General features: G+C 44.7%; 1 protein-coding gene and 1 long non-coding RNA gene across 31 annotated transcripts in view; one reads left to right on the top strand and one right to left on the bottom strand.

Annotated features, from left to right (window-relative positions):
- LOC114866594 (formin-binding protein 1) overlaps window positions 1-13,007 on the bottom strand; it is a 39,029-nt gene that overhangs the window by 25,383 nt on the left and 639 nt on the right. For 7 of the 30 annotated variants that reach the window (XM_055513263.1, XM_055513268.1, XM_055513272.1 and 4 more), the window contains exons 1-2: window positions 5,961-6,325; window positions 802-917 (exon numbers count right to left, since the gene is read on the bottom strand). In XM_055513263.1, the coding sequence (XP_055369238.1) occupies window positions 802-917; window positions 5,961-6,113 (269 nt within the window). In that variant the 5' untranslated portion in view covers window positions 6,114-6,325. Of the gene's footprint in view, window positions 1-801; window positions 918-1,446; window positions 1,586-2,188; window positions 2,570-5,960; window positions 6,329-10,068; window positions 10,200-13,007 lie in introns of those variants that run through there. The other 23 variants (XM_029168509.3, XM_055513275.1, XM_055513281.1 and 20 more) reach the window with 16 other exon arrangements.
- On the top strand, window positions 231-4,299 carry LOC129604913 (uncharacterized). The gene is made up of 3 exons (XR_008696248.1): window positions 231-674; window positions 3,136-3,227; window positions 3,370-4,299. It is a non-coding gene; the product is annotated as an uncharacterized LOC129604913 (long non-coding RNA).

Genomic DNA, 13,007 nt, shown 5'->3' with positions numbered 1-13,007 from the left:
GGGGGGCTGTGGTCAATACTGGGAGCATTAGCCATATTGCCTGGCCTCTTTAAAGACGAGGCTTATGGATTTGTGGGGTATATCCCACTCTGTCGGGAAGCACAAGGCCTTAGGACTTAGGTCATCTCAGTGCAGGGTTGCTCATGCTCCCATCGCTGCCTTTTTAAATCACGGACTACACCAAAACACTGTGTATGCAAGAGTGGGGGGAGGTGGAGGGGGGCGGGGCCAACACTTGTGGTTGGATGGGAGAAAAAAAAAAATCTGGGTCAGACCTGGGGTTGATAAAGCTGAAAACTACTAGTCTCTATGGAAACGCAAGCTCCACCCCCTCCCCCTACGCCCCGGCTTCCTCTCGCCTGAAGCAGAAGCCAGCACCTACAACGGGCAGCATGCACTCAGGAGAGAGTGAGCCGGAGGTAGACAGAGAGACTCTCACATGCAGAAAAAGAAAAGGATGGAGGGTGAAGAGACATCCTCTGTGGTCTGTTTATCTAGATCTGCACGCGCACAAAGCAACTCTGCTTCCCTGCAGACAAACAACAGTGCTGCTATGAAAATATTAGGGCTTTAAAATGTAGTAGTAACATATCAGCCGTAATGTTCAACTTGTCCTATTTCAGCTTTCCCTCTGGAGGGAAGTCAGGGGTCACGGCCGGCTACATAACCAGCTGGTAAGGATTCAGTCTCTTGTTTCAAGGACAATTAGGTAGGTCAAATCCTGCTTCAGAGGAAGCTTTCTTGGATAAAAAACAGTCCAGCAACCCAAACTACAGAGCTCAGACCAGCTCGTGTACTCACCTAATTTGTTTTGCATAGTTGATCTCGATCTCGGATCTCTCTTTTACAAATTTGGTGTACTTCTCCACAAACTCGATCCCCCACTGTGTATGCTTCTCCAAGTTGTCAAACTGATCCTGCAGAATAGAAGAAGGATTACATCAATTATAGCGAGTCAGACACAAGTAAGTCATCATTTTCAATTCGAGACATTAGGCATTTAAATGCATGAACACAAAAACCGTCATCTTAACCCTTGTTAAATGAAATATGATTCTGTACTAATGCGATCGAATGGCTTCCCAGCCTACGAATAGCAGGAACAATTTTAGCATTACCTTAAAGCAACAACCACCACAGAGATGAAGAATCTTTCAAAGTAAAAACAAAAACAGACGCTGCAGCCTGCACTGATAACCAGACGCAGCTGCTCACACTGAACGCATTATTTGTTACATGCTTATGACTTACGAGGAAAAACTGAGCCTCTAGTTGGCTGAGGTCATGTCTTGAAATTTATCAGTCGAGAGAAATATTTCATATTTCGTCCGAGGTATCAGTTAACGCAGACTCATGCCACGCTGTAGCTGACGTGAGCCGAGCGATCTGATGTTACGAGAGGAATGGTATCATTGCTGAGACGAACCAAACAAACAAAGCAACAACCTTGGTGTGGCTCCAGCAGACCCCCATCCTCTCCTCCACCATGTCTGGGGTGCCCCTGAGTCCAGTTATAGCAGCTTCTCTGGCATGTGAAGTGTCAGGATGATATGGTTCCTCTGATTATCAGCAAACTGAGCAAGGTGCTCTATGACCACATTAGCATTTGCGCACTAGAAGCTTTGTCATGAGTACATGCAGGAAGCGGTTGTGGTGAAGACGCAGACCTGCAGGTGAATGTGAGTGAGTTCATGACTAAACCGGTCGAACGTTAATTGTTTTACAGCTTCAGTGCAACTCACTTGCGTAGCTTTAATGACACCAATCTTAAGTTGCCATTCAAAATTTAGACCCTGAAGCACTCAAGCAAACAATAGTGCTCAGAGCCGAGAGGGGCAGTCTGCATTGTTTCTGGGAGTTTCAATCACTCATCAAGCCACTCAAGAGAAGCATGACGAGATAAAACAAACACTTAGAGGTTTTACTGACACAATGAGGAAACTCCTCAGCCTCACCATCACTGTGACCTTGTTTATGCTCCCAGTGGCTCTGCCTTCAGACACTGCCATTGTTATTCTCCTTTTTAGCCATGCATGTTTCGCTCTCAGATGTCAATCACAATAATTAAACCAGAATCTAATTTGAAACCCAAAAACCCAAACAATCTGCACACGTCCCCGCGCGCACACTAAACCCTCCTTTCGCTGACACACTCCTCCACAAACACACACACACACACACACATTACCCTCTTTTGCAGGGGCACCATGTTTCCTAGTGTGTCTCAGCTTGGAATGCGAATTCAAATCCAGAAAGTGTTCATCCAACTGGCTTCCTGTCTCCAAAACACCTCAACAAAAGGCTGGGTTTAGGCTGGAGAAGGCATCCACAGCACCATTTCCCAGGTATCCGAAACAAGAGCTAGTGGGAGTGCGCCTGGGTCGGGAACAATGTCCGCTGACCCCACTCCCCCAAAGAACAACAAAGAAACTGCACAGTTGCAGCAAGTGATTCCCGGTTGTCTGGAGGTAGCAGGAGTCCAGGGAGCGGGCGAGGAGCCGATGCAGCACTTCCTCCCTCCAACACACAAAGTGAATCTGGGGCCACGGCTGCCCACAGCATTCAGGCTTAATGCTCCATCAGGCGTAAGGTGGAATAAGTGGGATGGGAGAGGAGGACAGTGGGAGGGAGAGAGAGAGCAGAAAAACAGAGGGAGGGGTCTTAAAAGGAGCAGAAATGACAGAAGAGGCAGGATTACATGGGAGGGATTACATTTGGGGGGGGGGGGGGGGGGGGGGTATCTGAAGCTGCCCGCTTCATGAAAACAACAGCATAAAAGCTGTGGTAAACAATATGATGAGTCATTCTGAGCTCATGAATCTGCGTTAATATCCCGACAAGATAGAAGAAACAGCTGCTGGAGTAAAATGGAAAATTCCTCAACAAATCTATTTCCCAGAAACCAAAGGAAAATGCAGGAAGCAGAGTGAGACATATAAAAAAACAGCACATTACGTGAAACTGTGTCGGACACAGGGATGCACTTTGGTTGTTTGCTATTGTTTTTGTTTCCGTATAGCGTTTTATTTTGTAGATGCAGCTGCTTCTCTCAATAATTCAATAAACATTCCCAGGAAGTAGGAAAGGATGAGAAGTGTGTGCTATGTGCAAATTATACCATGCTTTCTGTCACAGTCAGCTGAAGACTTAACAAACATGGCTCCTGATATTGACTCCTACCATGTGCGGCCTCTGACATCTGACCTTCCTACAGGAGGGGACGAGAGGTGGGTCTCTTCAAGGTGAACCAGCTCTACTGTGCCTGTTATTGCAGGACACAATCCAAGACGCCGAGATGCACGGTCTATTGTAGGAGCATGTGAAGATAAATAAATCGAACTGTGTGGCTAAATATTTTTTGTTCTGCAGGCAACGGGAAACCAGTTCAAAGGGAGAACAAAGCCGAGCCTCGGTTGTCTGTGTGCAGTAAGAAAACAAAATCACACTTGGATAAGGATCAGCGTCCTGACCTCCAGCTCCTCCCAGGTGGTTGGGGATTAGGGTGCAGTTTAATGTATTAGACTTCCAGTTGAGCTAATGCACGGTACTTAACTACCATTCCAAATCAGAGCTCTTGATCTCGACTATATTGGTTCCTCATTGACCTGCATCGCTGCCTCACGGGGGGCGGGGCAACACAAGGACACGGGGGCCTGGAGCAGGGCAGGCAGATGTAGCCTCATGAATTCAGTGTCGTGGTTGTCTCTTTACATTTAATGACCTGACTTTTCCTCAAATGAAATACGTGTGTGTGATGGACCTGCTCCTCCAGCCTGATGAACAACTGAAACCTGAAGGATTGCAGCTTTGGTTTTGAAATTATTAGCCGGGATTAGTCTGATTAAGGAGTTGGGAAATTGTCCTGCCCTCACAATAGCAACGATGCATTCATTTGTTATTTTACATTCTTATATATTAACTTAACAATGACAGGTTGACGACATAATTTAATTAACTTAATTAATTAATTTCTTTAGCCCTTCAGGCTATTATCAGGACCTCTTTTATCAAAGGAGGAGATGAAGGCAGGATAATAGGATAATAGCTCAAGACCGACCCCTGGTTAAAGGTTGCTGAGAATAAAGACTGAACACAGAGAACAGAACAACTTTGAAACAAGGTTATTAGTGTGTTTTTTTAAACCACTTAACACTCTGAAACACTTCTCACAGCCTGAGCACCTCTGCAGTGGTTGGTTTGTGAAGATCAACACGTCTTTCATTGGTCTACGGGGAATGAACAGACGCATGCAAAAAACTGCCGACTAATATGTTAAAAAGATCTAGATGTGGGTTGTTCTTTGCACCTAAATAAAAACAACAACTAATATATTTATAATGAGTCAATTATTTTCATTTATAAAATAAATATTGGTTTAAATAATAATAATCCTTCGCTCTTAACTCAGTTTCAAGCTTACGCATCACGTTTGCTGAGAATGAAGTGTGGCCTCTGACAGGAAACCTGTTCAGACAAAGAAGCCCAGAGTAGGGGATAATCCACAGAGGCTGAGGAGACAGATGTTCTACTGCAGGAAGAACAAAAGGACAAGAGGTCTATAGCTGCTTTTGTCTTTTTGTTTAGTTTGTTTGACAGATGAGCAAAGACAGTGGGTTTGGGATGGGGATGTGTGGGCTAGAAACTCCTCAGTTCACTTCTATTAGTCGACTGCTTGCAGGCAGCAGTATCTATGATCCCATGTGCTGACCAGACTCACAGCCATGAATTGTTTTAGAGTGAAGAAGTGGCGTGTCATAAGCCCCGGTCTTTGCCTGTTCAGTCACATCTTGTCGCTTCAGTCTGACAGAAGGTGGTTTCAGTGTGGTTTTCACGCTTGTCTAGTACAATGCTTACGGTTAATGACAATGAGTTATTTTAGGCATCTCGTTAGTTAAATGCTGCAGAGAATGAATGGGGCAGAAACGGCATCCAGAACTGTTCATTAGCCTATGAGGGTCCTTCCAATTCAGAGCCTGAACAGAACCCTAATTGTTCAAGCAAAGCCGTGCGTCACTGAATCATATGGTCTAGAGTTGTTCTATAGGTGATTATCCAAAGTCTGAAACACAGCTTCCTACTAAACACGGCAGACATGACTCACAGCGAGGCAGAACCCCTGATGTCTACAGTCATGTGCGGCGCTTCGGTGTGTCTCGCGACAGTGGGCGTCCAGCAGCAAGAACAAATATTTGGCGGAGATGCCAAACCCTCTCCAGGACACACACCAGGCTTTGTCTGAGAAACCGGAGGGGGACAAAGCCGCCACAGCTATGTGTAACCCGTGTGTCAGAGAGTAGCCACAGGAAAAGGGACAGCAGCCTCCTACATACACAAATGAAGGCTAATGATCATGTGCTGCACCACTGAATAGCTGCTCTCAGCTATTTGCATTTGGGAGGTTGAGAAAGGACATCATCTATTTCCATACAGGCCTTTACTATCGCTGTCATGCTTTAGCGGCATGGAAAAGAAACAATCAACACCAGGGCAATACCCACACACATACAGTACATGCTCTCGGTGAAACAGGACCAGCTGTTTGGGCCAGTGGCTGACCTTATGTGTAAAAGCTCTTGTTTGCATGCCGTGTAGATATTTATAGGAGTAACACTACAGCCAGGCTGAAATTCAAGAATGCGTGTTGGTGTACGCACACGCTTCTGTGCTCAGCCCCCCCCCCCCGGGCGCTTTTAAGTCACTCCCTCCGTTAACGTCACACAAGACTCACGGGCATAAGACACGGCCTAGCAGAAACTTTCGGAAGTGTTAAGTGTAAAGCAGCAGGAAGGTGCTTGTCTGTTCTGAGTCACGGTGACTTGACGGGCGGTCAGCTCATTCACAGACGTGAAGAAACGTTTACTGCTTCGGAGGCTATTCTTGTGTTACCACATGCCGCAGATGTTCTATTAGCGACACACAGCTCTGAGAATGTGTCATTTCCCTTCACTGTGCTCACTTACAGCAATGGTCATCTTCATCTGCAGGAGCACCTGTAGATACTCTTCGTACGGGCTCAGCTGACGCTCCTCCTTCTGCTCGTCCTTTTCTGATGTCACGGAGCGAACGCTGTCCAAAAAGACGAAAAACTCGCTCTTCCTGCGCAACATGGTCATGGTTCTCCCGCAACGAGTCGTAGAAATCCAGCTGAAAATGGCGTCAATCCATTTATTTGATAGAAACTACAAAATGTGACGCCTGAGACAGTCGTGGTCAGGTTTGCATCTTAGGACTCAATGCAATGGTTGAATCCAAGCACGTCCTATATCCTCATGAAGCCGAATCCAAGGACATATGAAACACACCACAGCAACGCACAACGGGAGGCAACTGAAATGTTGCAAGCAGTACACAACTTGATTAGAAGCTGTTTGTTGCTATTAATCTGATTACCACGGCGCCCTTCCAGCTAGCTTCGCCACCCAATAGGCTGCTCTGTGGATTAATCCTGCCGGGACAGCAGCCACACATTACCCTTTGTTCCTGTTGAGCTGTTTTTGTTCTCCTTGGAGGATAAAGTTCTTTATTTCTTATATAACACGTTCTCTGGAATTTAGGAAAAGTTTAACCATAAGCCAAATATGAGAAATACGCCGACACGTTACACGACACGTTCACTATGTGTTTGCTGATTAAAAAGCATCAGGTTGGGATATACCACTGGGTCCAAAGGTAACACATGGTTGGATATGAGCTATGGAGCAACACCAACTTCAGGGTTACTGTAATTGACACCTCCACTCAGCTGTCCACTCGTCGTATAGATGCTATACATGGTTCAGGTGAATCTCTTGCTATGTGGAGTCATGTAGATTATTTGCTTCTGACAAACATAGTAAGTACATGTTCCTCTGCATTTTTTTCAAAATAGCACCTCTGTGATTACTATGTTTGCCAATAGGTGTCAGTCTTTAAGTTCAATCATAGATTTTCGGAATGTGAAAAACCAACACACAAACAAACAGCACTAGCTTTTAATTAAGTCTGCTGGTGAACTTGGTGGAAGTAAATGAGAGAGAACATGACACATATTTGTATTTTATATGTTTCTCACTCACACATGATGGTAGTAAATGAAAAACTACATGAAGCTCGGGTGTGTAAGTGTTTTAGCCTTACACCAAACTCTGTGTACAGCTTATTGCTGCAATTCATAAATAGATCCGTCTGATGCTCTTGTACCTCAGCGTTACGTAAAGCTTCCCTTCTTGCTCACTATAGTTACATCCTAAGACGCAGCTCAGCTTCTTAAGCTGTTGGGTTTTGGCGGGGAGGTGTCGTTCACCTCAACAGCCACTGCCAAAATAAATTAGGACTAGCCCTAACACTATCAGGATGATGAGCCTAATCTTGACATCTATGGAGAGGTACGGCCGCTGTTACCGATATCGTTAACCTATCCTCATATTAGATTGTGATGCCATTTCTAAGGTCTAATCAGTGTTGTTTTAACAACTTTATCTTGTTGTCAGTCTACTATTGCCCTCTTTAGCAACGGGTGATCGTTTAAATGGATTAAAAACTCAACCTACTAACGGCCCACAAGGACTTGGAGACGCTCTCTTGCAGGTGTCTTGCTGATTCTAGAATCTACAGATTCATTTTTGGGCAGCTAAACCTCGAAATACAAAATGAACACGAGAACGATTCCTACTCAAAGTTTTTTTGCAGCCAGTTGTTTCTGTTTCTAATTTACAATATGCTGATGAGTAGGACAGATTTAGAGAGACATGCAAGGTTGATACCAGACCTTGGTGGAGAGATTGATAAAGTGAGTATCATTAAATCATATAATCATGGTCCTTCATGGACCTTCTCCGCCTGGCAAGAGAAACATTAATGCATTTCCATACGCCTACAAACTGTAATACGATGATGCACTGGTTTCCCAGGAGCCATCTTCAAGTTTGCACCGTCTCTCTGTGATTACAAAACTATGAGACTAATTTCTAAGTCTAAGCTGAGAAACATTATAAACGACCACTTTCATCGCAAATGCCAACACATGTAATTAAACTATATGCAACAGCATCACTCTGGGAGCCAGAGAACGGGAGCAAACAGTCAGCAAACATGATCAAAACAGAGAGGCGAATGAGAAAACGTGAAGAAATGCATGTGTGGGTTGGCGTAAATGCTGGACCTATCTTTGGCAGTTAAAATATTTCAAGCAGTGGGAGACAAATGTGTGGTAGCTGCAAGGCTGCATGGGCTCGTTTTCATTAGTTTTTAAACTAAGCGGCCATAAAGGAACTGCTTAAAGCGTTCCACATGGTTCTGACAGTATCACATCTGCTATTCTTTTTAGGAAGCAAAATAATAAACCCCTACTGTCACACAAGCAGCCGCCTCACAAAGATGCCCTGACGTCATGACCGTCAACGACCGGCCGAGCCGTAGTTTTGTACAGAAACATAAAATTTACAATCAAGACGTTCGTCTTTAGCACGTCAGCGCATGCACAGCGCGCTAACAGCAAAGAACCGTGCTGCAACATCCAATTGCTCCTTGGGGACACTAAACACAGACTGCAGAAACTCCAGATGACAACCTGTAACGGCAAAGCAAATAAAAATTCCCTTTGCACTCAGCCTGAACACACACATTTGATCATTTCCTTTTGCACACTGGGATGTTTCCTGTACAATCAGTGTGAAGTATAACCAAAGCCAGATACTTGCATGCATATACTGTCTGCTATCAGCACCGGTACAGACATTTTTTGAAAGTCTGCAAACAAAAAAGACCCTGCTGAAGAAATTACTTGGATAGATGACAGATATAGAGCCTTGACCTGACCCATCCCTGACCACGCAGTCCTGTGGTTAGACTTTCACTAAGTTAAGGGATTTTACAGTAAAAGAGGTTGCAGACGCTTCCCATCATTGTCTACCTTCAATATTTACAACAGCGAACAGTGCAGTAACATAATAAACTGTTACCCCATCGCTTTGTCAAAGGAAACCCAATGCTGCCACAGACTGAAGAACAAATGGCGCTTACAGTAAGACAATACAGCTGTAATTAAGGTAACATGGACGGTGGTTAGGGCAACAGCAACAGCAAGTCAGCATGTGTGTGACTATGGCCTAACAGAGATACAAACTCTGCTCTGCTGTTGCAACTGTGATTAGAGGCTGACTTTGCAAATAACAGAAGGAGCAATGACTAAAGATTAGAGGCAGCAACAGTCTGTGCTGGGAAGGATTGAGACACCTTTTCTTGAGGACAGGAAGAAATAGCCTCTCAATATCAAATTGGAAAGAATAAAGTAGAGGTCAGAAAAGTACTACTACTTTGTAAGAATGCTTTTATTCCTCTCCCCCTGAAGTGCAACCAGCAGCCTTCAGATCAGATGTGGATCCATTCATCACTACTTCACCCTCGCAGGAATGCAAAGAAAGTAAGATGAGAAACAGGCGTGGGGTAGTTTCACTGGGTCAACAGGTGGGTGGTGATGAGAATAAGGTTTAATGAGGGGGGTGACGAGATGTCTGCGTTCTCTGCTGAAGGTTTCAGCCCCTGACCCCCCGCTGCCTCCAACCCACAGAAACAAAGCACTCCTGGAAGTTCCCCGAATGTCAAGTGAGCAGCAGGGGATCAGGCTGGACCTTGGGGGGAGTCTGAGTAAAGATGAGACACTGAGGAATCACAGTCTAACACCAGCCCGTTTCAAGCTCCAAACAACACTACCAGAAGGTCAGGCTCGATATAATGAAGGCATGACTGAAATCCACTCAAACAGGACCATGAGGTTTTGATTGCACTTCTTCGCTTGTGCCCCTCAGGCAAAGTCTGGGACACCACTTCACAGCGGGAGAAACAAAGGACGTTTAAAAGCTCTCTTCTCCCTGCTCAATTAGATTTGAGCCCATGGCTAACATGTAGGCATGTTACTCCTAGAAGAAGGACCTTTTGTTCCTAAACTTGAAAACGATGCATATTCACACCTTGACTGACACTGAATAAACACAATTAATGCACCACTTGAATATCTTACAGCTCAGTCACCGACCACCCACAGACCATTTTTTATAAAGGCCAAAAGCCGGTGAATCATGTTCAACTCACCCTTAACTGCTGCTCCTTAAACAGAGTCTCAGCTTTGTCCATGTCGCCTCACAAAACAGGTGATTGGAAAAGAAAATCACACCATCCGAAGAGTGAACTCCTAAATGCAACTGTGAGAGAATCAGCGTACATCCAGTTCCCAGATTCACCATATGGCAGAACTGAAACACTGCAGCTCAGTCATACTGCAAAGGTGTAGTGGTTGCGAAGCAGAAGATTCGTACTGTGTTTCATGCATACATACAATGCTTATATATTAACATCCTTTGTACTCGAGTCACTACCTGTTTGAGGTTCCTTGACAAAACCCTAGCACCCTAGGTTCTTAAAATAAATGCTCAGAGGCCTCGCTTCAGCATTTACGTATATGGTAGTTTCACCTTTAAAATGCTTATTAGGGGCTTCTTTATAAGTTGTTGTGAGTTTTCTCTTGCAATGAAAAGCAAGAATATTAACCAAATCTTCACTTCCTGCTTTCAAGGGTTAGTTCTTACACTATTGTGCGCGCATGTGATGCTGAGCCAATAACTTCACATTTTCTGCTAGCACAAACAGGCATTTTACAGATCTGACCAACACCTTGCTGTCTTCCAGTGCTTTGGAGACACAGCTCTGTCCAATGAGACATGGACAATGTTGTAATTTCTGTCTGTCAAAGCTTGAACAACAAAATTGAGCCACAATCATTTCAGGTTGTTTATGTATTCATGTTAGTTTTTCTGAGCACAAATTTCTAGAAAAAAAGTGACTGGAGAGTTCCAACATCCAATCTGGGACTTGTTCAATATACTGTACATAACTGCTCTCAGAGAAGAGTGGTTGAGCTCAAGCCATTCATGCCTTCTCTTGCAATCAAGTTTCAAATCCATGCCGTTTACTACAGGGTTTGTCACACTGTCGTAAAGGAGGAACATTGCGGCACGGCCTGGTTGCACTACCCCCTCACAGCGGTTGCGTTCGTGAACGGTTGAGAAACCCTCCAAACTGTGACTTAACTTCTTGAGTTAGTGTTCGATTTCCTGGTAACAGGAACAACAGGATGTGATGCATGGGATGCTTTTCTGTCACATTGCATGAGACAGGGGCCACATTTAGAGCTTTGATGTACTGTTCCTTGACACAAATGGGTAATTTTGAACCTCTATTAGGCATTTTAGACCATGCATATCTGCCTTTAATCAAATTACTCGAAGGATTAATTAATATCAAAACTAGAGCCAACCCACAACATCCTGCTCATGCTCTGCATTAAATGAAGCGAGGTGTCAGAGAACTGCTGTTCCTGTTGTAACTGCTTTACAACAACAAGAAAAAACCCTCCAGTGGCCACAGGCACCTGTACAGTCTTGCTGAGCGCTGTCTGCCACACTGTTGCAGAAACAAGTGTCTGGAATCCATTCAACCCACCAAGGGGAAACGGGCATCTGGTTGTGATACTCTATTCTCTGAATAAACTCAGTCTCTATTTAACTTCCAGACGTTCTCCACATTTAAGGTGTCTGTACAACACCTTCAGGTTTCTTCACTTGAATCCACCAGTGTCTAAGCAGTCAAGCACGACAGTAGCAAAGTAAAACGGCACTGGCATCGCTGGGGAAACACAAAGAATGTGAGGCACTGGTGGATTTTGTATGTGAACTTTGGGGCAGGTAAATTAGTGGAGAATTCAGGGCAGTGCCTCCCTTTTTTCTTAGAAAGGAAACCACATGCCTAATGTAACGATCCCCTGCTGCTTGGTCTGCTAATGTTGACTTTAGACTACAGATTTATCAGACAAAGGTACCTACAAGAAAAAGTTCAAAAGGCCAATGGACAAATCTGAGTTTATACAATAGAACAATTCACACAATTGATCTCTGTACACATTCTAAGACCAGCTTCATGTCGTAACATAAAATACACTAATGTATGACTGCGCTGACACGCAAACACACATGTTCGTACAGCGGCAAGGTCGTGAAAATTGCACTGATTCGTGCAGCAACCCGCCGGCACTTCCTCCAGCCGGTGTGTGAGCCAGGACGGCAGAACGGCTGCTTTTCCTGTAGATTTCCACAACAAAATAACAACATGAGCCACCGACACAAAGGCTGCAAACAGCAGGAATTCCACCCGGCACAACTGCTCATTATCAAGCGGCAACAAAAGCGTGACGGCGCCCTGTAATCTTCCCCTTTGCCATGCGGCAGAGTGCAGCACGCTGCCCTCAATGTGTGAGGGTGCATGTGAATTTGGGGAAATACCGCTCACGGGGCGGGGGCGGCTCATGGTAATAAGGTCACTGTCCTTAAAAGTGAGTTTACGTGGGACGAAAAGTGACATCGCGGAATCCTCTACTAAAGTTACTGGGCTCCTATATTGTCTGTTTTAGCTCACAAAGAAAGACTTGAGAACGTGGATAAGACACATGGTTCTATATACGGACGCTGATCTTTCACAGCAACCCCAGATCTGGAATAAAAGCCAAAGGATGACATCATTTTTCTGGGCTCATGTCCTATCTGGCGGGCACAATCGAGCATCACCTGGAGGAGTCTTTCAGCTCCGGTGATGTCATCGGGTTGCTCATGCTAAGGAGATTGTAACCTGCTCCCGAACCCCTCCAGATCACATTATATGAAATAAAACCCCCCAGTGATGTCATTGAGGGGAGTCTTTTCAGCAAGGACTGATATTAACACACAATGAAGTGCACACATTTTACTTCCCAAACTAGAGCCATAGGGTAAAAAACTGAAGTAGTGAGCTATTAATGCTGTAATTCAACCAGCTGTTTATAAAATATATAATTCGTTAGCCTTTTATGTGCATAGCAGAACTCAACCTCGTCCACTTCCTCTTCGGACAGTGAAGTGCACGTTATTTACCATGTTGTTACACATTTATCAAGCGTCAGACGCGCGACACTCCAACGCGAACCTACAGAGTCTGCGTTGTGT

Source organism: Betta splendens, chromosome 12 (assembly GCF_900634795.4).
Source record: "Betta splendens chromosome 12, fBetSpl5.4, whole genome shotgun sequence".
Lineage (NCBI taxonomy): Eukaryota > Metazoa > Chordata > Actinopteri > Anabantiformes > Osphronemidae > Betta > Betta splendens.
Note: the sequence above shows the minus strand (reverse complement) of the source record. Positions and strands in the feature narration are given on the sequence as shown.